The 26,063-nt window shown below is 65.1% G+C and overlaps 1 protein-coding gene across 2 annotated transcripts in view; it reads left to right on the forward strand.

Annotated features, from left to right (window-relative positions):
* IGSF21 (immunoglobin superfamily member 21) overlaps nucleotides 1-26,063 on the forward strand; it is a 195,723-nt gene that overhangs the window by 7,726 nt on the left and 161,934 nt on the right. Inside the window, exon 1 of one of the 2 annotated variants that reach the window (XM_079147179.1) lies at nucleotides 1,954-2,211. The exons of the other annotated variant lie outside the window; for it this stretch is intronic. Within the exon in view, the coding sequence (XP_079003305.1) occupies nucleotides 2,169-2,211 (43 nt within the window). The 5' untranslated portion in view covers nucleotides 1,954-2,168. Of the gene's footprint in view, nucleotides 1-1,953; nucleotides 2,212-26,063 lie in introns of those variants that run through there. 2 annotated transcript variants of the gene reach the window in all.

Here is a 26,063-nt window from a genome sequence, read left to right on the forward strand (position 1 = left end):
CGGGGCCTGCGGGTCCTCTGCCCTCGAGCTCTGTGTTCCTGGGAAAGTCCGCGATGCCCGCGTCTCTGTTTCCTCGTCCTCTAAAGAGGGAGGGCGCTGTGGGGGAAGGAGCCGCGTCCTGCAGCCCCGACCGTAATGGCCTCTTCCTCCTGAGCCTGGAGGGGACAGCTGGGCCACAGAGACGCTCCGAGTGCAGAGTGGACTCGGTGTCTCCCTCTGCCTGGAGCTGACCCCTCAGCCCTCCCCAGGACTGCAGGCCACCAGCCGCTCCACACATGGCCATTTGGGAACAATGGAAGCTCCCTGCCAACTGGAGGACCTCGGGGTGGCAGGGGAGGCCCAGGAGGGCCTGGAGGGCTTGAAATGCTCGTGACCAGGGCCGCGGGCAGGGTGCCCGGAGGAGGGACAAGGTGCCGTCCAGGGTGGGGAGGCTGGAGGTGGTGGCGGAGGGCTGTGTCCCGCCTGCCAGGGCCGGAGCCGACCTCAGCTGTGGCCTGGGTGGCCGCTGCAGTGCTAGGGGCCATGCGGGACGGGATGGCCAGGTTGGCTCTTCTGGGCCACGTGAAGCTGGAATCGCTTTGGCACCTCCTGAGGAGGAAGTGCCGTCTTTGGAGATGCCCACGTGCCCTGCGTTCAGACCTGGCAAGTGGGGAGCCCAGCCCTTTGCAGGGCTGGCGCGGGTGCCCGGCCAGTGCGTGTGCGCTGGTCTTGCTCCGAGCGGGAACTCAGGTTGGGCCCCGGGCACTACCGTCCCAGGGGTGAGCTTGAGGACCCTCCCGTCAGTGTCTCCATCGGCGCGCTGGCTCCTCACGGTGGCCTGCGGGAGGCTCCTCGGATGACCGTGGTCCCCTCGCGTTTGCAGCACCACGTGGTGGCTCCGCCCTGCCACGTCTTACGTGGTGGCTCCGCCCTGCCACGTCTTACGGAGGGACACAGTGCGGATCCCCCACTGAGGGCGCCCAAGAGCCTTCAGAACCCCCAGCTTTGGCCTCCGGGGGTCGGAGGCGGAAGGAGCTGAAATCACCTCGCCCTCCTCCCGGTGCCAGTCAGGCCCCTGCTGGCCTCTGGGCTGCGTCCCCTTCCGCCCCATTTCACAGCCGCAAACTCTGAGATTCGAGAGGGAAAGCTCTCCCTTGGGCGCACAGCACAGAGGAGGATGTGGGGGCAGGTCTCCCGGAGTCCTGGCGTCCCCTCCCGGGCCCTGCCAGGGGGACAGTCCCTCCAGAGCGTGCGGAGGGAGCGCTGGGTCTCTGGGGCGGGGTGGGGGCGCCTCCCGCCTGGTCAGTCGCAGGAGCAGCCGGGGGTCTCCAGGCGGTGGCAGCTGGTTCCTCTGCCCGCTGCCCCTTTGCCCTCTGGTTCCTCTTCCTGCAGAGGCACTGGGGGCCCCTCGGGCTCGTTGGTCACCGGTCGTGGGTGCTGGCACTGTCTCTCCAGCGCCGCCTCTTCCTCCCTCGCCCGAGAGCCCCCGAGGGAGGGAGGCGTCCATCAGACTGCCCTGGCACCTGGAGGGAGGCCAGCTGGGCAAGAGGGGCAGTGGCAGCGTCCACAGCACCTCACCCCGCCAGGCGGTGTTTGTCATGTGGGAATTCAGGCGCCACAATAGCCAAAGGCCAGGTGTCTGGCCCCACGGAAGAGGTGACCAGCCTCCCATTGTCAGCAGGCACCTGAAGTCCGGCAGGGGCGGAAGGAGGCAGTGGGGCAGCAGAGGAGGCCACTCACAAAGGCTTCTTTGTTCCCTTCTGCAGCAGGAAAGTGGGTTGGAGCTCAGCCGAGAGGGAAGGCCTGGCGCGGGGCGCGGAGAGGCCAGGAGCAGAGGCCCTGGCTCCTGGGGCTTCCCGTCCTGGGAGGGACGCCCTGCCTGCTGCCGCCTCTCCTCTTTCTCACTTTGTGCGACAAGTATCTCCTGGGCGCTTCCTGGGGCCAGTCCTCCTGCCGGCTTCCAGAAACCCAGAGGCGAGTGCCTGGGGGGGCCGTGTCCTCCAGGGGCGTCCTGTCTAGGGCTGCAGCTGCTCTGTCGGTGGCCGTGTGTGACTATTGACGTTTACATTAAAACTCGGTAAAGTTTCTCCGCTCCGGGCTAATGGAATTCAATAAAATCTAGTTCCTCGGTCATACTAGACACTGCTCAAGGGCTCCAGAGCCACCTGTGGCCGTGCCTGCCCCATGGGATGGGCAGCTGGGACATGTCCACCTCTGCGCAAAGTTCCACAGGTAATGGGGTCTCGGGCACTTCCTCCAGCCGCAGGGTAGCCCCAGGGGATCCCCCAGAGGGAGTCTTGAGTTTCTCTTTTAGATGGTCCTGGTGGCCAGGAGGCAGGCTGGGGCTGAGGCTACTAGGCCCTTAGCCCCCTTTCCAACAGAGAGGCACTCGGTCCAGGCGGCCGGCCTTGCCCACGTCGGAGGAGGAAGATCTTTCCTGCAAGTGTTATGTTTTGGGCGTAATCATCTTTCCTGTCGCCCTCTGTTTAAGACAAGCGATGTTGGTTAGCCATTTGGGGCAGTGATTTAAATTATCTCTCTTTTTTCTTTAAAAACAGCTTTATTTAAGTAAATAATGAGTCAAGTTAGAGAAAAAACCGTTAAGTACCAAGCAGAGCAGGTGGCCCAGCCATCCAGCTGGTCTGTGAAGGTGGCGGGCGTGAGCCTTGGGCACAGCTGGGCAGAGGGGCTTCCGAGGCAGGCCGGGAGCAGCTTGGGAATGTTTTGTGACCTCGGGACCAGTTAGTACCCTCCCCAGGGTCAGCCTCCAGCAGAGAGGCCTGACTCGCCCAGGGCCCCAGGGAGGGCTGATGGCCTGGGCTTGTGGGAGCAGGGAGCCTGTGGCCTGGTGGAGTCGCGGAGGGAGGGCCTGCGACAGCATGGTGGCCTCAGCAGGGACTCGGGGTCCACTCCCGGGGACCCTGGAGGGAGCTGGAGGAGAAAGCACCCCAGCTGCATGCGTCACTTGCTGGTGCCACCCATTGACCAAACCCCACTGGGGTCCATCCAGATTGACAGCACATCGTGGGGGGCCCGGGGACCACAAACTGGGGCAGCCCTGGTCCAATTGTGGGGACCCGTCGCCGTCCGTGAAGCCCCAGCTTCCCCATTTGTAAGGGGGCTGTGCTCTGTGCCCGCCGGAGCCGCTGTGGCCATGGCGTGCCGGGTGACCTGGTGCCGGGACGGCGGCCCCTTGTGTTCCCAGCACCGAGATCCATAGGGCCGAGGCCGGTCCCGGGTGCTGGGTCACGTTTTCCTGGGTGCTTCTGAGTCTGGGGCTTTGGGAAGGGTGGAACCGGCGTGTCTGGGGAGCGTGAACCCCAAGGGGCGTCACTGGGGACGCTGTGGTCTGCACGGGGGACGCGCCGGCACCCTGTGCTGCTGGTAGTGACCTTTGTGGCCTGCTGCTCCCTCCTTTCCCTGGCCCCGCTGGCTGAAGGATGGCTGCACCCCAGGGCACACGGACGCCTCCCTCCCTCCCTATTTTCCACCCTATTTCCCACGGAGATGTTCTTTCTCCTCAGATCCATTTAGGTCATCTGGCCCGTCCCCACTGGCTCTTCCCACGGACAGCCGGATCCACATCCGTCACCAGTGGGCTCGAGCTCACTCCTCCCGTGTGGAAAAGCAGGTGCTCTCCAGCCTCCAGCTGCTCCCAGGAGAGGCTTCTCCCCGCTTGCTGGTGGGGAGGCGGGAGGAGCCGGGTGAGCAGGGGAGCACTTTGGACCGCCGGATCTCCATCCATCACCAGTCGGAGAGCAGGCTTCTCGGTGGGGAGCAGCTGGAGTCTGAGGAGTAGCGGGCTTCTAAGTGGCCGTAAACAGTCCTTGGGAAAATGTCCCCCAACAGCTCCCCGGGCTCCGGGCGTCTGAGCTGACGGAGGCGGCTCTCCTCTTGACCCTCCATTTTCCCTTGTCTGGTCCCCCTTTTCCATCTACCTGATGGTTCAAATTGACTTTGATGAGGACTAATTTTGCCGGTTGAAATTCATGAGTCGCTGCTCTGCAGAAATCGCCGTGACAAATACCAGTGGCCGTTTCTTTCCTGGCTCATTCTCTGGAGTGCTCTGGGGAAGGCAGAGTGCCCGCCCCTCCCCAGGGTGCCATCTGCCATGCCACCCGCCCTGCCGTCAGCCCTGCCTCCAGGCGGCCCTGTGGCCGTGACCCCTGAGGAGGGCGCGTGCTCCCTGGGGGTCAGGGATTCCTGGGGACTAGTGGGGTTTGCTGTGCTGTTTTATCTCAGGTCCTTTAAAGTGACCGTGCCCCTGGCTTCTAAGAAGCTTCGCCCCCCCAGAGCCCCTCGCGAAACGCGGGGGAGGTGGGGCCGGGCCTGCTTCCTGTGGCCCCTCTGACCAGCCGTCACTCTCGCTCCTTGGGGCCTTGGGGCCAAGCTGGGGGACAAGCATGGCCGATGGGCACCGTGACGTGGGGCGCGCGGCATTACCTTCAGGCCCGGCCTGTCCACCTGGGAATTCCGGCCTTTGAGACGAAGCATCCGGCGGGTGGGACGCTGGGTAAAGAGCGGCCCTGGCGGTGACCAGGGACCCTCTGGCAGCCATGCTCCCCTTGAGACAGACCCGCCCGTCATTCAGCAGCACCTGCTCTGGGCCCCACCTGCGCTCAGGTTGGGGACAGGGGTAAAGGAGGCCCAGGCCTGCCCTCCAGGTGTTGGCCATCTCCGGGGCGGACGGCAGGCCCACAGGTAGGTCACAGCGCCATGTCGTATGTGCAGAGCGAGAGCTGCCGCATCCTTGGGGTGCAGGACGGGTGACGGCCTCCTGGGGTGCTGCGTTGTGCCGGAAAGGGCAGGCTGACGGGGTCTTGAGGGGTGCATAGGAGTTTGCCAGGGAGAAGGGCGTGCGGGCTTCTCGGAGGGGACGGCTGTCGGGCCTGGGCGCTGCGGGTCCTGCCGGCAGCTGAAGGAGGGGCCTGTCCCAGGATGACGCCGGGTGCCGCTGACAGCGCAAGAGGCGGCTTCCCGGTGTGGGCCCCAGGTCCCCTGCACCGCACAGCACGGACCCTGCTGCCCTGCCAGGCAGCGAGCCTCCGTCCCCACCAGAAGGGCCACTCCCGCGTAGGTCTCCGTGCAGACGAGAAGTGGAGGAGGCTTGCCTCCCGCTGTCCTCCTGGAAAGGCGCCCTGCAGCTGGGCCGCCGCGGGTGCCAGCATCTGGGGACCTGAGGTCCAGGCTGAGCTCACTCACCTGGGCCTCCCTGTCCTCTTCTGGAGAGTGGACCCAACAGCGGGCTGGCTGAGCCCTGGCACTGACAGCCAGGCCTGGGTGAACTCACTCTTTATGTCTGCTCAGCCCCCAGGAGGTATGTGTTGCTAGTACCCCATTTTGTAGAAGACACTGCAGCCCAGAGAGGTTAAGCCACTCTCTCAGGGTGGCACAGCTAGTGAGTGGCCCTGCTGAGTTTTGAAGCCGTTTGACCTGTGTTCTGGGCCCTTTGCCCTCCTGCTTCTCCACCAGCAACCCCTTTCAGCTTGACCTTTTGTGACCTCCCAGCCTGACCCTATGTGGCTCTCATGGGCTCTGGGCCCTGGGACCGCAGACGGGCTGCTGTGGAGGGCCACCGGACTGGCCCCGCCCGGCCGCGGCAGTCAGTGGGCGGCGGCTCCCTCTGTTGTTTCTGGCCTCGTTATTATTATTATTTCTTTCCCACATGCTGCTAAAAGCTTCCTGCAGAGAGCGCACAGCCCAGCTCTTTAAAATTTAAAGGGCTTTACTTAAACAGCGCTCCTTCCCTCGGAAGGGAGCCGCAGAGGCGTGTGCGGTGGTTAAGTTTAGTGTGGCGAGTGAGTATGAGCTTGGAAGGTGTGCAGGTGCCCAGGGAGACTCGGCTCACGGCAGCGAGGGGCACATCTGTAGCCTGTCTGGAACCCCAGAAAGCAGGGCCTCAGAGGGACAGCACTGTCCAGTGTTCTAGGAAGAAGAAGAGGGTGGATGCTTGCTGAGGGGACCTGGTGGGGACACGTAAACCTGTACAGGAAGCCTTGCCCCTCTATGCTCTGAGATTCCCCAGGGCCTTTGCACATACTGTTTTCTCTGCTAAAGCCCAGCCCACCCGTGGGGAAGCCGACTCTGTCCTCTTCATGGTCCAGTTCTCACCCAAGAAATCACGTCATCCGTTCATGCAATAAATATCTCCTGTGCACCCCTGTGTTTGCCACACCGGTTGGAACTGGTCCTCCTGCCCTGGCCCCTGCACAGGTCCCGGTGCACCAGGCATCTGTAGGCGTCTGGGGAGTTGGCGGGCGGTGGGGTTGGGAGCGAGGCTGTGCCTCCAGGAGCCCATGGCCTCAGAGGCAGCTCTGTGTGTGGTGCTGGGCTAAGGCGGCCTCTCCTCCCACGAGCCACATCTGCCCCCAAAGGCATCCTGAGCTCTGTGTGTCTGTCCGTCCGTCCATCCACTAAACAGGTGTTCATCTGACACCTGCCACGTTCCAGGTGGGGTGCTGGCTGCCCGTGATGAGCAGGGAGGGGTCGAGGATCCAGGTGCCCCCGAGCTGCCCCTGGCCTGTGGAACTGGAGAGCCCAGAGGGGTGACCGCAGGGCAGGAGCAGGCGGGAGGCAGCAGGGCCGCAGGGAACCGGGCGAGGGGGCTGGCGGTCAGAGAGGGCCTGGTGGCTGCACCGTGTGCCGCCGGCCTTGGGCTGCAGGCACGGCGAGAAACGCCTCTGACTGCAGAGGAGTCTGGGTGGAGAGGCCAGGCGAAGTGTCTGTGAGGGTGAGAGGCCCAGCGTGAGGGAGGACACCAGCCGGGTCCTGAGCCAGGGCCTGGGCCTGGAAGGTGGCACGGAGTGCTGGTCTACAGTTCCAAATGGTGTGCCTTGGAACCCCAGTTTCAAATGGGGGTGCCCCAGACCCCCTTTGGGGTGAGGATGTGGGTCCTCTCCCCAGGTCGAGCCCAGAGCTGTGTCTGCCTATTGTGTGGATGGGGGCCGCGGCTCCGCCACCGAGCAGCACGCCAGGCCCTGCTGCCCACCTCAGGCGGAGTTCAGGCAGCCGCGGAAGGACGGGAACGGAGCAGCTGGGGCGCGGGCAGGTCTCCGCCTTCAGGGCCGGAGGGCCTGGGCCTTTCTGTTTAGGGTCCACCTGCCCCTGCATGTGAGAAGATGGACCCACAGGGGCCAGTGAGTTGTCCCAGGTCACCAGCAGGAGGGGCCTCTCAATTCTGCCTCCTGGACTGGGAGGAGGCCCAACCTGGGCTGGAGGCCAGGCCTCTGCTGGGGAGGATCCCAACTGCACGGGGTCCGCTCTCGGCGGCCCCGGCCCCAGGACGCCCTCTTCGCCCCTCCGCACTGCTGGCGGCCGGTCTGTCCCACCCTCGCGGGAGCCCTGAATTAAAGGAGACATTTTACGAGCCACGCTTCGTTATGTTTTATTAAAAGTGCCCGCGGAGGCTCCCGGCAGCCGCCCACTCAGTGGGCCCCGCCTGCCGAGCGGAGGCCGGAGGACCCGCAGGGGGTAGTTCACGCGCCCCAACCCTGTCGGTCCTGCGGCTGCCCCTGAAGGGGGTCCGCTCAGAGAGGCTGAGCATGAGACCCGAGTCACACAGCACTCCAGCTGACCCTCGCTCCCTCTGAGCTCCCGTGGGCTCTGTGCAAATCCAGGACCCGGCCAGCGTCCCTCCTGGCTGGTCCCGTTCTGTCCCCCGTGTCCTCAGGGAGGAGTGGCCTTGGCTCAGCTGCTGGTCCAGCGTGGAAGCCCCCTCCCCTTCCCTGGCTGGAAGACGCCATCGTGGGGTGCAGGGCAGACGGGTGTGGCCCACCTGGGCTGAGGGCGGTGGAGTCATCTTCCAGGAGTGTCATTCATCGTGGGTGAGCCGACAACCTCCCTGGCCTCGGTTTCCGCCTGAGGGCCGGGGGTGGTGAGCACGTGGGACCCCGCCTCACGGCGCAGCCCCTGGTAGCCCTGGGGCTCCTCGGCTCCTCCAGCAACAGAGACGGTGGCCGGTGACAGGAGGCCCCGCCCGTCATTGCCAGGTGGCCCACCGTCGGCGGGAGGGGTGGAGACTGGTCACTGCTGGTCGGTTGCTGCTGGTCTGGGGGCACGGCGCTGCGCGGTGGTCCCCACTTTGGCTGCGTGGCTGGTGGTGCTGGGCGGGACGGGAGCGAGCCGTGGGGAGCCGGCCAGCTCTGGACGTGGCCCAGCTGTGGGGAGGTGAGGCTGGCCTCCGGGAGCGAGGGCCCTGGGGCTGGGCGGCTTCTCTGGATGGAGGCCAATCAAGGAAGCTTCTCAGCAGAGGCGCTCCAGAGCTGAGGAGGGAGAAGAAAAGGAGCAGGAGGGTCAGGCTCAGCCCCAGCATTGAGTCCTGGCCAGGGTGCCCGAGTGCCACCAAGTCCTCCTGATGGCCCTTCCTGGGTCCTGCCGGTGCCTGGGACTCTGCCGCCTGCCGTTCCCAGGTGCCCGTGGTGACGGTAGGGCCGTGAGGCCTGTTCTGGACTCTACGGGGGTCCCTGCCAGAGCTCTCTCCGTGTTGCCGATGAGGAGACCGAGGCTCAGGGTGCACCCACAGCTGGCTCGGGAAGAGCCGAGCTCTCTCTGACTCTGACTCACTTCTGACTTGGTGGCCGGCGAGCTGGCCCACTGCGGGACCCTCCTCTCCTCCTGGCCCACCCAGGCTGGGCTGGGCGAGCCAGCCGGGTGGCAGGGAGCCCGGGAGTACCGAGGGCCGTCGGCGCTGGCCGGCGACCGGCAGAAAGGTATTAATTAGCAGTGACTCCCTGGCAGGCGGGAGATGGATAGAGATGAAGGTGGCGGCCTGCACATCCGTTTGTAGCGGCTGAGAAGCGACAGTAAATCAGGGCTCGGAATCGATGCTGGGCCGGGGAGATATGTTCTCATCTTATTAGCGGCCGAGCTTCCCGGCGAGGCGGGAGCATCCCTGGCTCGGGCCTGGGTCAGGAAGGAGCCCGGAGAGTCCTGCTCGGCCCAGCCGGAGGCCACTGGCTGGTGGGGGTGGGAGGCAGGGAAGGAGTCCTGGGCCAGCAGAGGGGCGCTGGTCCCCCGGGGGTCTCGACCTCAGATTCAGCCCTACTGTGTGCCCCTGGGTCGTCCCTGTGAACAGCGGGCTGAGTCCTGTGCTCGGCCCGGGTGGGTCTGACCCTGGCACGCTCGCCGGGGCAGGGCCGAGGCAGAGGCCGAGAAGCAGGGTGGCGGGTGGAAGTGAGGGGGGAAGGTTGTGACCGGGACCATCTCTCGGAGACTCTGGGCATGCTGGTACATGCTGGCATGCCGGGCAGCCTGGGATGGTGGCACCTACCTGTCCCCATGCCCGGAGGGCACGTGGCTGGGGTCGGACCAGCCCCGAGGTAGGACTGGAAGGAGGCCATGAGGCCTGAGGACTCCGTGGCCCTGACTCGGGCTTCCTGGCCCTCCAGCTGTGAACCAGAGCCTCTGCATTGTAAGTGACCCAGTCGGTGGCACTTTGTCGCAGCACCAAGGACACCAAGACGGTGGGATCAGGCCCAGCAGGGGAGATCCCAGCAGGCCCCGACCTGACCCTGTCTCGGAAGGCTGAGACCCATGTCCCTCCGCGTCCTTTCCCCTCCCAGAAGCTGCAGGAAGCCCCGGGCGCCCCAAGCCAAGTGTGGCTCCTCCTCCCTGGTCAGCTGTCCACCCCGGGCCAGGAACGGCCATGGACGTGGTGGGAGCCCAGAGTCCTCAGGCTGCGTCGCGAGCTGCCCTCCTGCCCACCGCGGCCAACCTGCCCTGGCTGTCCCCCCGGGTCTCCCGGGGCTTCTCTGTCCAGGACACTCATGGTCTCCTGCAGTGCCCTGCCACTCTCTCAGCAGCGCCCGTGCGAGCCCAGTCTTCTGGGTGGGGGGACCGAGGGACGGAGGAAAGCGACGTCCCCTGCCCATGGGGCCCCAGGCTCAGTCCCAGGCTGAGCGCAGCCCCTCCCTGGGTGTGCCCTGGGGCCTGTCCACTTCTGGCTGCCCAGTGGGGCCAACCTGCTCGAGGGCTGAGCCAGCCCGAGATACGGCTCTGACAGCCCAGATGGCCCTTGGCTCTGCAGCCTCAGCTGGCCACAGGGGATCCCGGAGGTCCCTGGCTCCGTCCACTCACCAGGCCTGAGGGCCCCAGTGTCCCCAGGTCCTCGCCGTCTCTTTTCCTGGGAAGAGAGGGGGTTCCCTGTGGACAGGGGAGCCCTGCACAGGAGGATGGCCCTGCTGGGAAGCAGCCCGCGGGGCCTCTGGTCCCTGCCTGGGAAGGAGGTTTCGTGTTGTCTTCTCCCATGTCTTAGAAATACGAGCCACACTGGTGACCAGCAACCCCAGAGGTGGACGAAGACGGAGACCCTCCTGTTCCAGCTGATGCCCTGGCCTGTGGCCCCAGCCAGCCGTGTATTGTCCTATCAAGTGAAAGATAATGAATGGGTGGGGGACTCAGGTTCAAATCCCCACCCGCTGCGTACCCGCTGTGTGACCCCAGGGGGGTTACTTCGCCTCTCTGAGCCTGTTTTCTCACCCATAAATGGGAAAACTGCCAGAGGTAGTTGTTATAAAACCAAATGATATGATTCCACCGCTGCATTCGCGTATAGCACGGTGCTCCGCAAGCTGATTCCGATGCTCTGGGGGCGAGGCTGCTGTGACAAACGGGCCGCAGACTCCCCTGGCACGAGCTCATGGCGTGACGTCTCCTTGCCTCACACGAGGATCCGTGGCAGGCTGTCTTTGCGGGCAGTGGGCTTTCCTCCCTGTGGGGCGCAGTGGTCCCGCCTCTGTCTCTGGGGACCCCTTGCCCCTCTTTCCAGCTAGCGGAAGAGGAGAGAGAAAGTCAAGGAGTGTCTTCCACTTTCTCTTTGTATTTTTTCCCATAAACGTACACTTTTATGTCAGTTACACTATTTAACATTTTTTCAAATGGAAAGAAATTCTCAGACAAAAAAACCGCTGCGTCCTTTTTTGATTTTTTAACTCGTTGACCGTACGCGACTGTAGCGTGCGTGTGCAGTTGATGAGTCACAGGCAGATGGAGTACGAGCTCATTCTTCTGGTCGTACATGTCGCCGGCTCACGTGGGTCCTGCGGTCACACGTGTACAGGTCGCAGCGTCCGTTCACTCTGCTGTCCTTCCTGCCCGCCCCTCCCTCCACCTAATCTGAAGTGACCCTGCTCTTCCCCAGTGCCTGCCCCTCGTGAATCAGCCTCCGCATGTCAGGGACACCTCGGCCTTTGGTCCTCTTGGCCTATGGTGATTCTCCAGCTCTGTCCACGCACAACAGTGGGCCCCGTGGTCACTGGGCCATCCACGCACACGAGGTAGCAGTGCCACGTGGTCAGCCTCGCTTCCTGCTTCCTAAAAGCCTGAGAGCAATGTCCTGTGCCTGCTGTCCCTGGGCATCGCACTGGCCACAGCTGCTGGAGAAGCTGGGAGGTGGGCGGGCGCTGGGGTGAGCAGGTGGCCATGGTCTGAGTCTGGACGGAGGCGGCCCCGGGCAGAGTCCCGTGGCGGAGGTTTCTGCTGCCAGCCTCCCGCCTCCCCGCCTCGGCAGACGCCCCTTTCCCTGCTGCCTGGCCGGCTCTGTGACTTTGCCAAGACCCTGTTTCTCTTGGTCCCTGGCCGGTCCATTTCTGTCACTCCAGTGCTGAACGTGGTGCTGGGCTCGGAGTCCGTGCTCGCCCAGTGCCGGGTGGATGGGTGGACCGAGGGTGAAGCAGTGGTTGCCAGCCAGCCCGGCCAATCTGGAACTCAGGGAGGGTGTCCGCTGCCCTGGGATCGTGGTCAGCCCTGTGGCCGCCTCCTTGACCAGGAGAAGCCCCGCCACGGAGCAGGCGGCCTGGCCAGCGGCAGGGCGTCCATGACTGCTGGACGGAGGCCTCGGAGAAGGTCTGTGTTTCGGGCGGAGCCAGGGCGGCCGCAGTCTGCAGCAGAGGGATGCCTGCGATGACCCGCGTGCCCCCTCCCGGCTGGGGAAAGACGCGGCGTGGCCCCGTGGGCGGGTCCTGGCCCAGGCTGCCCCTCGGGCTGTTGGGAAGGAGCAGGCGCCCGCACCCCTGGGCTGGAGGCTTCCTGGGCACAGGTGGGTGGCTCCGAGCTCCGGTGTGCCTGGCGTCCCCGTGGCTCCCTGACAGCCCCCGAGTCACCCGGGGCCAGTGGTGCCCTCTCCCGGTGGCCTCTGGCCTGGGGCAGGGAGGCCGGCTGGGCAGGCGGGTGGGGGAGAGGCCCGGCCCAGGGTTGCCAGGCGCGCCTGAACTTGGCGTTCAGTTCTCAACCTCGATGGAGTTGTAGGCGCCCCTCCCTGGAGATGCAGAGCGCTTTTTTGGAGCAATTAAGGAAAAGCATAAATCAGTCCGGGTTTAAAAGCTCGGGCTGACTCCGTGGCTGGCTAAAATTAGCGGCTCCGGAGAGGCGGAGGGCGGAGGGGGCGGGAGGCTGGGGTTGGCTTCAGGACAGCAGCTCTCCGCCACCACCGGAGCCAGGCCTGGGCCCGAGCCCCCGCCTGCCCTGGGGCGTCCAGAGAGGGGGAGCCGCCCATCTCCCCTCCGCCGACCAGCTGGCTCTTGCTGGCCCAGTCCCTCCCGCTTTGGCCCCTCTGGCCCCGATGAGGTGGAAGAGAGGGGTTTGCAGAGAACCCCACCCTTCCCACACTCCTGCTGTGTGGCCTCGGGCAAGTCACTGCCTGTCTCTGAGCCCCCAAGTGCTGCATCAGACCTATGGGTCATCTGGATTTGGGATCTGGGAAGATCTGCATGGGCCCAGGAGGCACCTGGGGCAGGACCCGTCTGGGAAGGCGGATTCCTTTCGCTCACGTGCACTTCACCCGGGCGGCGGAGGCAGCGTGCACGCTGTTCCTCACGGTTCTGTGCACAGAGTTCCCTTGTGTGGACCGTCCACTCCGTGTCACGCGGGTGTCGGAGCCTCAGCCTCGGGAGCATGTGGATTCCGGGGTCTTGGACTGGGGACGCTCGACCTGGGGTCCACAGCCTCCAGCGGGGCAGCTGCTCCTGGCTCCTCTGACCTGTGGGCCTCCGCCCTCCTCTGCAGCCTCTGTCCCCGCCTGGGGCGCCCACCTTCCGGGGAGCTGGGGTCTGGTCCTGCTTCTGCCCTCTGGTGAGGCCCGGGCAGCCGTCTGAGCCCCTCCCTACTGCGCTCCCAGGAGCCCTGGGGCCCCCTGCCCCTGGTCTGGTGCTGGCAGGTCCAGCGGGCAGCTGGCTCCCTCCCGGGCGGGTTAATTACTCGGCTATCGGTTCATCTCCGCCTCTTATCTGAGGCATAAGCATTTAGGCAAACACATTAGGCCAGGGTTGGCAGGGCCTGGGACAAACTCTTCGGGTCCCCTGCCTCGGGGACAGAGCCCGGCTTGCTCTGGGGGCCTCTGCCTCCCCCGGCCCGTGCGGCCCCTGGCTGCAGGATCCACCTGCAGGTCCGGAGAACCCCAGGCGCTCCCGACCAGTGCTCGTCCCCAAGGACCCTGTGCAAAGGCCCCGCCGTGGCTGCTGTCCCCACCCCAGCTGCTCAGACCTGGACCTCGGCCAGTCACCGCCAGGCGGAGGGAGCCGGCTCGGCGTTGCAGGGCCCCGCCTGGGAGATTAGTGGCTGCTCAGCGATTTAGGTTGATGGGCAGATTTCCTGGGTGGAGAGCTGTCGCTGCGTGTGAGTTTTCCCCAGGGCCCGGGGCCCCCTCACACATGCTGCAGCCCCCAGGGAGCAGGGGCCCCAGGCCCGGGTGACGACCCAGCCCCTCCAGGAGCGGGGGGACTTCTTTTGGGGAGCTGGGCGAAAGTCACATTTTCTGGGTGCTTCCTGGGTCAGGCCCTGGTCAAGGTGCCCCCACGTCTGTCTCTCTCCCCATGATTATCACCCCACTTCACGGGCGGAGAAACCGAGGCCCCGAGGTGCAGTCACCGGCTGGTGAGGGGCATCGCCAGCCCATCTTCTCAAATTCCAGATCCAAACACTCTGCCTCCTGTCTAGAGCTGTCCATGGCTCCCCAGTGCCCGGCCATGGCTGGCACCAGGTCCGCTGGCCGGTGAGGCGGTGCTGCATTCCACACCTGGACACAGGACCTCGCAGTCGCCTTGGTGTTCTGTAGTCCACAGCCCGCGGGGGGACGCGCGGCTGTCGCGCCTCTGCGTGGACGCCTGGTGGGGGAGGCTGTTCGTAGTCCTCCTCCGAGGAGCCCACCGCACCCTGTGAGGGGAGCAAGACAGATATTTGTTTAGCAAGTATTTATAGAGTGCTTACTGTGCACGGGCACGCTTCTAAGTGCTTTGTAAATATTAACGTGTTTGATCACATTAACGATTCCTCGTGTTAGATCATACCTTTGCCCATTTTATCCACGTGGAAACTGAGGCACAGAAAGGTTAAGAAGTTGGCCCGAGCTGCACAGCCAGTCCAGCTCCTGGCTCCTTCCCTGCTCTGCTGCTGCCTTGACCTCCGGCTCCCAGTGGAGGGACAGTTGGGGCCTGCAGGGGTGACCTGCCCAGGATGGGCAGGGAGTCAGATGCCCACCCACGGGCACTGAGGCTGATCCTTTCCAGGGAAGCGGGCAGCGGCCCCAGGGTCGGGCTGACGATACCGGCGCCTCGGTGACAGAAGGGCCTGAGCCGGGATTAGTGGAGCTGGAGCGCGCGGGCGCCTGAGCCCCGGAGCAGCTGCTGTCCGATCTTATCTCCCAGGGAGGCACGCCGATCCCCAGGGCCTGCTGCCTTTCTTCGTCCACAGCCTGGTCCTGCTGCTGACTCGTGCTAACAAGGGCGGGAAGTCACCGGGGACGGGGGCTGCGGATCGGTGACCCCTGCCGGGGGCCTACCGCTGGGGCCCTGGGGCCTCTAACGCCCCGTGACCGCCTGCTCGGGGTCCCCTTCAGAGCAGAGCCTGAGAGGAGGGTTCGGAGGCAGGAGCCTGACTGTGACCCCGGGTGGGGGAGGTGGGATGGGAAAGAGGGGGCTGGACGTGGACGTTCTGGCCTGCCCGGGCGGCGCTGTGCTAGCTCCCTGTCACTGTAACCAAACACCTGAGGAAATCACGTCAAGGAGGAAAGAGCGCTGGGGTCATGGTTTCAAGGGTTCCGCCCTCGCTTGGCTTTCCCGGTGGCTTCGGGCCTGTGATGAGGCAGAACATCATGGCGGCAGGTGGCGACCAGGAAGCCGAGGGCAAGTGCCAGTGAGTGGGGCTGGGTGGGACCCTGGGCCCCTCCCCACCTGCAGATCTGGACCATAACAGGGCCAAACCTGCGCTGGGCTGCTTGTGGGTGGAGGTGCACCCAGGTCTGGTGGAGGGGGTGCCACGCTGCCACCACCTCTGCCGTTAACTGAGCGTCTACTACGCGCGGGCTCCGGCTGAGGGCCTCCCTGGTTGCCTCCTGTCAACGGACGTTACTGTCCTCTTTCTGCAGAAGGAGAAACTGAGGCACCAAGAGCGTCTGGGAGAGGCGGGGCTCGCGTCCTGTCACTGAGCACTTACTGAGCACCTAGGGTGTGCCACCCGGGTACCCAGCCCCGGCTTTGGTGCTGGAGTCTGAATCCTCGACCGCTGACCCGGGCGCTCCCTGAAGGAGGCCCAGCTCTGAACGGGCTCGTCCCCCGGGGCAGAGTCCACCCTTCCCAGGTCTCCAGGACGTCCCCTTCGCAGGCTTGTTTCGTCTTCCTCCGGGGGGGCAGCTGGCGACGGACGGACGTGACCCCTGCCCGCCCGGATCAGACCTTCGTGAGCCCTCCCGCGAGGAAGCCCACCCTTCCCTTCCTCGTGGGACAGCCAGGTCTGAGGGACGTCGGTCAGGCTGGGACAGCGTGGTGGCCGAGCGGGGCGGGCACAGCCTCAGACTTGGAACCCGGGCTCTGGAGCCGCTGCCTGGGCTGTGGCAGGCGGGGCCTCAGCCTCTCCTCAGGCCGAGCCCTCCAGCTCCTGGCACCGTGGCCCCTTCTCCCAGCGAGTCCCCGGCCTCCCAGAAGTTCTTCCCCCCGTGCCTCCTGTCCTGGCCTTCCTCTCTGTCTTCACCTTTCACCTCCTCCGAAGCACTCTGCCCAGCCGGTCCCGTCCGCTGTTGGGCAGTGTGGCTCAGTGGTCACGTCTCCATCTGTATTCTGTGGCTGTAACAAAATGCCGGAGACCGGGTTGTTTGTAAAGAACAGAGGTTGATTTGGCTCTCAGTTCTGGAGGCTGGGAAGTCTGGGAGCTCCTGGCTTCCACTCGGTCTCTTGCGGGTCCCCTGCTGAGTCACGGCAAGGTGGGGCGTCCGTCCACTGGGCGCGACAGAGCCAGTGTGCCAGGCGTCTCCTCCTCTTACGGGAAACGGAAGCCCTCACGGCCCCCTGGTGGCCTCCCGTCCTGACACCATGACGTGATGACTTGGGGACTGAGTTCCCATGCGTGCTTGCTGGGGACACGTCCAGTCCATAGCGCTTACTCCTGAGGGCCCTGGGCAGACCCCGGGTGTGGCGGCCACCCCTGCGCACTGGCCGTGTGGCTGGTCCCTGCTAGCTGGCTGCTGCGGACCTGGGTTTCCTCGCCTGTGAGGTGGGGCTGGTACTGCAGTAGCTGCTGCTGGTGCCCAGACACCCCTGTGCCCTGGGGACCTGTGGCTGCGGCTCCCCCAAAGGCAGCCCTGACCCGCGTGGCCAGGCCGAGGCCGAGAGCTGGGGTCCCAGGAGGCGGCTGTGGGCCAGCCTGGCTCAGGACATGGGTCGAGGGTCTGCGTGGGACGCTCAGGGCGCCTCTGCCTGTCCCCAGGGCCCGGCGGGGCCGAGCTGCAGGTGCCCGGTGCTGGCGGGGTGAGGCCCGGTCACTGCCTCGCTCCCTGGCCCTCCTGGGCCTCCTCCCCAGCCTCCCGTGCTTGAATCCTCTAGTCCGTGGGGTGCAGGCCAGAAGGCCCCGCTGGACCCAGCCTCCGGGAAGCCTTCCCGACCTCCGGGGCCGCGCTCCACCCGGCTCTGCTCCCCGTCGGCCTCGGGACCCGCGCCGTGGCCCTGACCTGGATCTGGACGCTGCGTTTTGCTCCCCATGGCCCAGCCCGCTCTGCAACTCAGGCACCCGGGTGAGCAGGGCCCGCCAAGGACCCTGGACGCTGGGCTCCGTTCCTCTCCTCTGGCCACCATCTACCAATGATGAAAGATAGGTGGACTTTAAAGCAAGAGAAGTTGCAGTCGGACGTAAGAAGGAACTTCCCATTCTTCGCTGAGCAGGGTGGGCTGCCCCCAGGTTCCAGCAGGCGGTGGAATGACAGAGCAGGGAAAGACCCTGGAGCAGGGGTGTGGGGAGGCGAGAGCAGCGGCCAGGAGAGGCTGCCGCTCGGACAGGCAGGACACCGAGGGGCACCTGCAGTGCTGGGGCCAGAGGAGGCCTGACCAAGGGAGCGACCGGGAGACTCAGGTCCCTGCTCTGCTCTCAACTTGCTGGATGTCTTTAGGCAAGTCGCTTTGCCCCTCTGGGCCTCCGTTTCCTTGTCTGTAAAAATGAGGCTATTGCTGTGCCTTCCTCCGGTGCACCAGCTGTTCCGTAAGCCTTGGACGGACGTGCGCTTTGCGCCATTTAAAGCTCAGTCCTGATGGAAAATGACGGAACAGACCAGCAGGTGAGGCGAGAAAAGCAGAAGAGGACAAGCCAGTGCTTCTCGGCCTCCCGCCGAGTCTCCGGGGCCGGGGACCCCATTTAATGCATAGCTGTTCTATACCTGCCCCTCACCTATCGGGACCTTGAATCCTCACAACAGCCTCCGTGGGACACATTGTCTCCTTCGCAAATGAGAAACCGAGGCCCAGAGAGGTCCATTGACTTTTCTGCTGTCACACAGCAGCATGCAGTAGAGGCAGGACTGGAACCCAGGTCCCCGACTCAAAGCCCTCGCTTCTTCCCCTTGGTGATTTTCAGCTGGGCTGGGCCGTGTGCCCTCGCCTGAGCTCAATATTGTGTCCTCCTGCCCGCCCGCCTTCCCGTGTCCGCCCGGCACCCACCCGCCTCCTGCCCCCGAAAGGGACGTTGGGCCCACCTGGGCCTCCTCGTCCACCCGGCCAGGCCTCAGCCAAGGAGCCGGGCACCGAGCCCAGCGGTTAAAATCCCAGGCACCAGGGCCAATCCTGGCGGCCTGGCCAGCCACTGGGCAATGCTAATTGCTCCGTCCACAGTGGAGCCTTGTTTGCATATATGTAAATTGGGGCTCATTAGCTCTCCCCCAGATGGGCCGGTGCAGGCTCCGCCCAGCCCCTGCTGCCCTCCTTGGAGGCTCGGCTGGCAGAGGACACATGCCGTCCAGATGGCCATGCAGCCGGGGCTGCTGCCTGCAGCCAGGGGTCCACCCAGACCTATGTGTCTTGAAGGCAGAACCAGAGGCCGCGGCCTCAGGTTCCCAGATGCGGCTCCCATGGGGCCCGGCCTCTGGCTGTGGGGGCTCCTGGAAGCCCCAGCGCCCGGGCCGTCTACCCCCAGGGATGGGACTCCTGAACCTGACCAGCCTTGGCCTGGGGACGGCAGATGTCCCTGCCAGCCTCCAGGACTTCGGCCGGCCAGTGGCATCTGGAGAGGAGGACTCTGGGCCTGCATCCTCCAGCCCAGCCGAGCGCCCGCGGGGAGTGCAGACGCCGTCCAGCCTCACTGGGCCTTCCTGGGGCTGGGCTGGGTGCAGAGGTCAGGGTCCCTCCGGCTGTGCCGTCCCACAGCCAGGTCCCCGGGCCGCGCTCACCTCCCGCTGGATGGCCGGCCGCTCCGTCCCTGCCTCCCGCCTCCACCCGGTCCTCCCGGCCGCCCGGCTGGTCTTCTCATGCTGCAGATCTGAGTGCCCTGCCGCTGCTCACAGCTCTCTGGGGCTCCCCAGTGCCCCGGTGCTCAGTCCTCGCCGCTGGCCTCCAGTCCACGCCTCCCTGGTCGGGGTCCGGCTCCCGACGCCTCCACCTCTGGGCGGCTGTGGCCTGAGTCCCGCTGGCCGATGTGCCCCTGCGCCTGGTGGACGGGCACTCGGTCCCATCAGACAGGGACCTCCGGGGACCCGCCCCCTTGGTCAGAGGGAGGAGCAGTGTCCACAGCCCTGACCCTGTGGGTCCGAGGGGGGCGTGAGTGCACGCTGTCGCCTCCTGCTCCACGGTGCCCGCGGGGTCCTCCTGGGGCTGAGGAGGGCGGGATTGGCACCCGGTCCGGTTCTCTTTTTTCTTTCTAGTTAGACTTGGCGGTAGACTGTCTTGGCAGAATACGCCTCACAAACCCTCACTCACTCTATCGGGGATCCCGCCCTGCGGTCCTGCGTGCTGGGGAGCTGCCTGGCCGTGTAGAGAGTGCGGAGCCGGGAAGGTTGTGACCAGCGAGTTCTTCTGTCTTTCCTGTTCCCCTTCCCCTCCCCTTGTCTAGGACAGTGGATTTCTATTCTTCCTCTCCCCAACAAACCTCCCTTGCTTTGGATCAACATCCACAAATCAGAGAGAACATTCAGACTTTGGATTTTTGGGTTTGTCTTATTTCACTCAGTAAATTATTACTCTGTCATAATTTCATTCTTCTTTAAGACTGAGTAATATTCCATTGTGCATATGTACCACAGTTTCTTTGTCCATCATCCGTTGAAGGGCACCTAGGTTGGTTCCGTAGTTTAGCTATTGTGAAGTGAGCTGCTGTAAACATTGATGTGGCTGCGTCACTGTAGTGTGCTGATTTTAAGTCCTTTGGGTATAAACTGAGGAGTGGGATAGCTGGGTCAAATGGTGGGTCCATTCCAAGCTTTCTGAGGAATCTCCACACTGCTTTCCAGAGTGGCTGCATCAGTCTGCAGTCCCACCAGCCACGTGTGAGTGCGCCTTTCTCCCACATCCTTGCCAACACTTATTATTGCTCATACTCTTTAATCTCCTCCCCAGGGCAGGGCCGGGCAGCCTGACTGGGGTCTGCAGGCGGCTGGCTTCTGAGAGTCCGACGCTCACGGCCCATGCCTGGCCTGCCAGACCCACCTGGGGTGGGGCTGCTGTCCGCTGCGTCCCTGCCGAGCTGCCTGTCTCTGGAATAGCTGCGTTCACCCTGCCCCTGTCCCCACCGTCCCCAAGGGAAGCTGTTCCACTTTTCTGCCTCTGCCCAATCCTGACCAAGTCCCGCTTGGGTCTAGAACCTTCTAGAAACATCCAAGTCCCGTTCCCCATCCCCTGAGGACACCACAGTTTGCCCCGCTGACCTGGGCTGAGGGCTCCAGTAAGCACAGCCCCTGAGACGGGGGTGCCAGGACCCTCACGGTGGGCGCCCCTCTTCTCCACGGGGACCACACACTGCTTGGACCCAGCCCAGCAGGGCCTGGGGACAGAGGAAGGCCAGGCCAGGCCAGTCCACCTCCTGCGGGCCTCGGCCTCGCCACAGGCTGAGCCTGAGACCAGGCCCCGCTGGCAGCCGTGCCCGGGGCCAGTCCTGAGCGCCACAGCCTCTGCCCCCTGCTGTCTCGGATTTTCTGACTTTAAAAAACAACTTTCTCTTCCGATTCCAGAAGTAACACCCCAACGCCGGAGATAATCGAGAGCATTTAGAGGCACAAAAGAAAATTGCTGCACTCAGACACGCCGGCCGCTAATGCTGGCCGATTATCCGCCAGCCGCCCGGGCAGGGGACCCGGGTTCCGCAAGGAAACAGGAATTCGTGCGATTTCGTTTTGAGAAAAGCCATCACCGCAGCCGTTTCCGTGGCGAGATGGCCGTCCCCGCCTTTGTTCCCTGACCCCTGTGGGCGTCTGAAAGCCACCCATTCCTGCTTGGCCACCGATTTCCTCGACGCGACCCCTGTACGCTGCCCCGGGCTCCGTGGGCCACAGAGGCGCTCAGAGTGGATGGCGAGCCGGCCACACCGAGATGGAGGCAGAATCCACCTGCCCTGTGCGCCCGGTGGCCTCCCACCCCTCGCCCCAGGTGGCACGGCCGCGGCGGGGACGGTCCCGGGGTGGCCTCTCTCCACCGGGGACAGGAGCCCACACTCAGCCTTGGCACCTCCCTCAGGACGGGGACACCTGACCTTCTGGGTCCCAGCAGGCACGCGGAGGGACCAGGGAGGCGTCCCCGGGGCAGCCTCGGGAGCCCGCCTGGTGCAGGAGTGGGGGCCCTGCCGGCCAGGCCGCAGGCAGGTGAGCCCCCCGGACGCCCTGGCCAGGCCCGAGCCCAGACCTGGGAAGACCTCGTGGCTCCTTCACTCACCCTCCCGACGAGGACTTGCGGGTCTGGACTCTCTCTTGTCCCAGGCAGAGGGACAGAAGCCAGCTTGGTGCTTTAGGGCAGGGACACATGGCTTCTGCCAGGGCGGTGGACTTGGCGCTGATCCTGCCTCTGCTGTGTGACCTTGGGCGCATCTCCTGCCCTTTCTGATCCTGTGAGTTGAGAGCATCATGAGGAATACGTGTCCCGTGGAAGGGAACAGACAGAGAAAGGGTAGGCCAGTGTCCGGATGTCCCACAAACTGCGGGGGACGGAGGCCTGCTGGATCCTTGGAGCAGAGCTCTGGGTCCTGCCGGAGACAGGCTTTGTCACCTGAGTGCAGCCCACCCTCCTGGGGAAAGGTGGGGAGGGGCGGGTGGAGGCGCGTGACCTTGACGCGCAGGTACCAGCTGCCCCGCTGGCCTCTGGGGGCTGCCCCACCTGCCCTTTCTCCCCAGGACACAGTCTGGCGAGGACCAGACCAGACCGCCCCCGGCCCCTCCTGGGGGAGAAGCACCTGTTCCCGCGGGGTCCTCGCCCGACCTGGGGGACAGGTGGGGAGGCTGGAGTGGTTCCTGGGCAGGGCTGCAGAGCCAGGGAGGGTCCAGGGAGCAGCAGGGGCCACCACCGCCCGCGTCCCCCTGCACGCCCCCGTCCACAGCCCTCTCCTGTCGGACCGCCATCCGGCCTCACGGCAGGCCCTGCGCTTCGCAGATGAGGAGCCTCTGGCTCAGAGAGGCAGGGGTGGGCCCAAGGACACACAGCGAGCCGAGGGCAGGGCCAGCAAATGAGGGAGTGGACGGAGCGGAGCCGCGGTCTCCCCTGCCCTCGCCCACCTCACGGCCGCTCTTTCCCAAGCCAGCTCGCTCTGGCTGCTTCTCCCCTGCCACCGTCACCCCGCTGGTCACCATCTGCCTGCACAGCGGCTGCTCCCAGCTGGTCCCTGTGCTGCCCTCTCGGCTCCTCATGGGCCCAGGGACCTGTGATTGAAATGGACCTCAGCCGCCGGCGTCCCTCCGACCGCCAGGGTCTGCGGGCACTTGAGACGTCCCGCGCCCTGGGCACCCAGCCCTGCTCCTCCCACCGCCACGCCAGGGCTCCGGGCTCCTGGGGCTCTGGCCCTCCCCGCGCCTGCCCGTGTCCAGCCCTGGGCCTTTGAGCCTGGAGTTTCCTGGTTGGCCCCCTCCGGGCCCCCAGGACCCCTCCCGGCCCGTCCTGAGGCTGGCACCTCGGCCCGCGGGCGCGTTTAAGCGGAGAGGCTGGACCTCCCTCCCGCCCCAGCCTCGGGCACTGTGCCTCTGGTGCTGAGTCACCGATCCGCGTGTCCTCTGGCCACCCGGCCGCCCACGGGTGGCTCTCGGCCTGGTGCCCAGCTCCACGGCCCCCAGGGGAGGGGCTGTTGTCACCCCACTTGAGAGACGAGGACGCCGACGCCCAGAGGTTGAGTGACCCCCCCGTCACCAGGGGTCACGGGAGGAGCTGGGGTTGGGCTCGGTCCACCGGGCTCAGGGCGCGCGGCGGCCTGCGGGTCCCAGGCTCAGACTCATGGCCGTGCTGGTTGCTAGTGTCAACGCCGCCACTGCCCGCGAGTCCTGGGGTTGACATGCTGATAGCCGGGGTGGCATCCTGAGTCCGCAGCCCTGGCTGGACGTCCAGCCAGTCAGGATCGTCCCTCCTGCTGAGGGGTTTTAAGGCTGGCCCCTCGCCCACATGTTCCCGGCCTGGCCGGGCGACTGGGCCTAGGGGGCTCCGCAGCAGGGTCAGCACAGGGGCCCCGGTGGCTCCCAGGGGCCCTACGGGCGGGCTCCTGGGTCCTCTGTCCACCTGTCCTCCTTCCCTCCTCGCCAGCCTCCTGACCCGGGCCCAGGGCCTCCCTGCCTCGGTTCCTCCTCTGGAAAGTGAGGATTATACTGGTCCCGTGGCCAGGGCTCCGGGCTCCCGAGACGCTGTGCGCAGAGCTCAGAATACACACCGTGCAGTCCACGGGAGGCTGGGAGGCGCGGGGCACTCCGGAGCCCAAACTCGGAAACACCCCGATGTCCAAAGTGTGGGTGGCACAGCTTGGTGGGGACTCCCCAGCAGGGGAGCTGGTCAGGCAAGGTCACTCACTCCTGTCTGCGGGCCGGGGACCGGGGGCACTCGCCTCTCAGGGGCCTGGGGTCCACGCCAGCACCACACGCACGCCCACACGTGTACATGCACACACACGCACGTGCACACACATGCACACACACGCACGTGCACACACATGCTCATGCGCTCGCACACATATGCACATGCACACACATGTACACACGCACTCACACACCCACACACACACGGGTACATGTTGTGTAAAACCTCATTCAGGTGTGTATACAGTATGTGCATACTGTGTGTGTAGTACACAGTTACAGTCAGGCCGTGTGCAGGAGAACACCTAGGACGTAGATGAGTGTAGCATTCAGACTGGGGTCTCTTTGCACGTATCTCATTATACATACGCGCATTTCTTAAACGCCAAGAAAAATCAGGGATCTGAAACCCGTCGGTCCCCAGCGTTTCAGATGAGGACCCTCAAACCGAATTGTGCCATTAACAACGTTTTCACGTCTCGGTGGCAGGAATGCAGGCTCTGGGGCAGGTGGACTGTGGGTGGGATCCTGGACTGCCACTTTGCTGCCTGGGCCACTCTGAGCCTCTGTGTCTTCTGAAAGACGGGAATGCTAGCTGCCTCGTGGGGGCTGGGAGGACGGGCGTGCAGATGGGGCACCTGACGGCATCGAGGGAGTCGGGACACTGGAACTGGTTTCAGCATCTAACTGAGGACCCACTGTGCGTGGGCTCTGGACCCAGCCCCTGCACCCCTGCTCCAGGTTCTTCCTTGGCTATGGGTGTTCAAGGCAAGTGGCCAAGGCCAGGAGCGCTGGCCTCCTGGAGGCCGGCTGAGGGCTGGTGAGCACAGTAGCTGGTGTGAGTCAGGCAGGGCATGGCCTCTCCTCCCCCGAATCCCAGGGCTCTCAGTGGCCTTTTGGGGTCCTCAGGCTGCTGAGGGCCCTGGACCCAGAGCATGTCCCCTGGACACCTGCCACCTAGCTCCCATCACGGCCTCTGGTGACCACCAGCCTCACCATGATCTGGCCAGGTGGGCTCACAGGTGCATGTGTTCTGGGCCATCCGGGCGAGTCTTCTGAGCTGACGGCAGCCCTGGCCCCAGAGCCTCTCACGTCACTGACCACAGCACCTCCCCGCCTTGGTGCCGTCAGGGAGGGGGCCATGTGGGTGCCTGTCCCAGTGGACTCCAGGGAGAACAAAGGCTCAGATGGGAGGTTCCGCCTGAGCAGGGTCCCCATGTGTTGGAGGATGGGACTCAGCCACCATGAGTCACTGGGACTTGGCTGCTCACTGAATACCCTCAGGCCCCGGGGCCCTTGCACGTGCTATGTCCTCTGTGTGTGGTGAACTTCTCTCACTTTGTTTAGGCCTCTGCTGGAGCATTCCCTCCTCAGAGAGGCCTTCGTTGGCTGCCTGTAACAGTCAGGGCATTAACTGCAGGCGCTGTAACAAACACCCCCGGCTCTTGCCGGGGTAACTGTCCTTGCTGGAGCATCATCAGGAGCACGTGTTCCAGGGCAGAAGCCTCCCTGGGCAGCTGCTTCCAGGAAGCGCCCTGGGGACCCCACCTCCTCGCCGTCATCCCCCAGGTCCCCTTTGGGTGTCCCCACTGGCCGGGGGCTCTGCCGTGGAATTTCTGGGGACAGTCGGGACAACCAGCTCACATGTGCCCACACGATGTGGCCAAGGCAGATCAGGTGGCCAGGCCACCCCGGGGCAAGGCCGGGGCAACGTGTGAAAGTGCTGAGTGGGAAGTCGCGCCCTGGCGGGTTGGGGGTGAGAACCGCCTCGTTGTGCGCCCCTTCCTGAGGAGTGTGAAGAAGGGAGAGCAGCTCGCGGGACGCCCAGGAAGAGCCACGTTCAGGGACAAGGGGCTCCGCCCAGCGACAGCGCAGGGCACCGGAGGAGAAGAGTGACCTGGGTCTTGGTCCTACTGTGCGCTGCTGGTCCAGAGAAGTGGCCAGGAGGTTTGGAGGTGACGGGGATGCCCGCTGGCTGCTGTGGTCACCATAAGCCTGGTGGCCTTGTCCTCTGGGAGCTGTCCATCCGTATCGTCCGCACCCTAATGGGCTTCCCGAGGCCGGTGCCAACGGCCCTGTCTTCACTGGGCAGAGGAGGCCCGGCCAGAGGGAGGCTGTGGGGTGAGGACGGCTCGGCCTCCACCGTTCAGCCCCAGGCAGAGGCAGAGGACCGCATGGGGCGGAGGGTGCCCAGAGGCTCCATGGGAGCAGGTCACACTCCGCCATCCGCCCTGGGCCAGTGCTCCCTGCGGACTGGGACCCCGATGGTCTCCCTGTGCCTCGGGGGTCCCTCTCCACGGACAGGCCACCAGGTCCGGAGAAGCCACCGTGCCTGGGCGTCAGGTAGAGGGGAGCAGAGAGGGAACCTGGGGTCGGAGGGACCTGCCTACGGCGGCTGGTCAGAGGCCACTGCGCCAACCCAGGCTGAGCCAGGCCCCTCGCCCTGCCCGGAAGCCGCGGCCACGGTCCTGCCCACCGTCCCCCGAGCCTCGCTCCTTTGTTGGTTACCGGGAGGGCCGTGCTGAGCGCCTGTCACCACGGAAAGAAGCCCAGCCTGTGTGGCACTGGGCACTTCCCGGCCTTCACCAAACGCCAGCCGTCTGCCCGCCGGCCGCCACCCACCAGGGGCCTGGGGAAGGACCCATCCCCCAACAGGCGACAGGAGGGGGACCATCCCGCAATCCTGAAATCAAGCAGAGCGACGTGGACTCGGCTGGTGACAGGCAGCGGGCAGGGGCAGGGAGGAGGGCAGTGGCCTGGGCAGCACTGAAGCTGGACGCAGCACAGGGCTGCGCCTCCCGGGCCTGGCTGTGACCTCGGTGCCCCTGCAGCCCCTCAGGACGAGGAAGTGAGGGCGCTCAGCCGGGAA

The sequence above is a fragment of the Sciurus vulgaris genome (assembly GCF_902686455.1).
Source record: "Sciurus vulgaris genome assembly, chromosome: 1".
Classification (NCBI taxonomy): domain Eukaryota; kingdom Metazoa; phylum Chordata; class Mammalia; order Rodentia; family Sciuridae; genus Sciurus; species Sciurus vulgaris.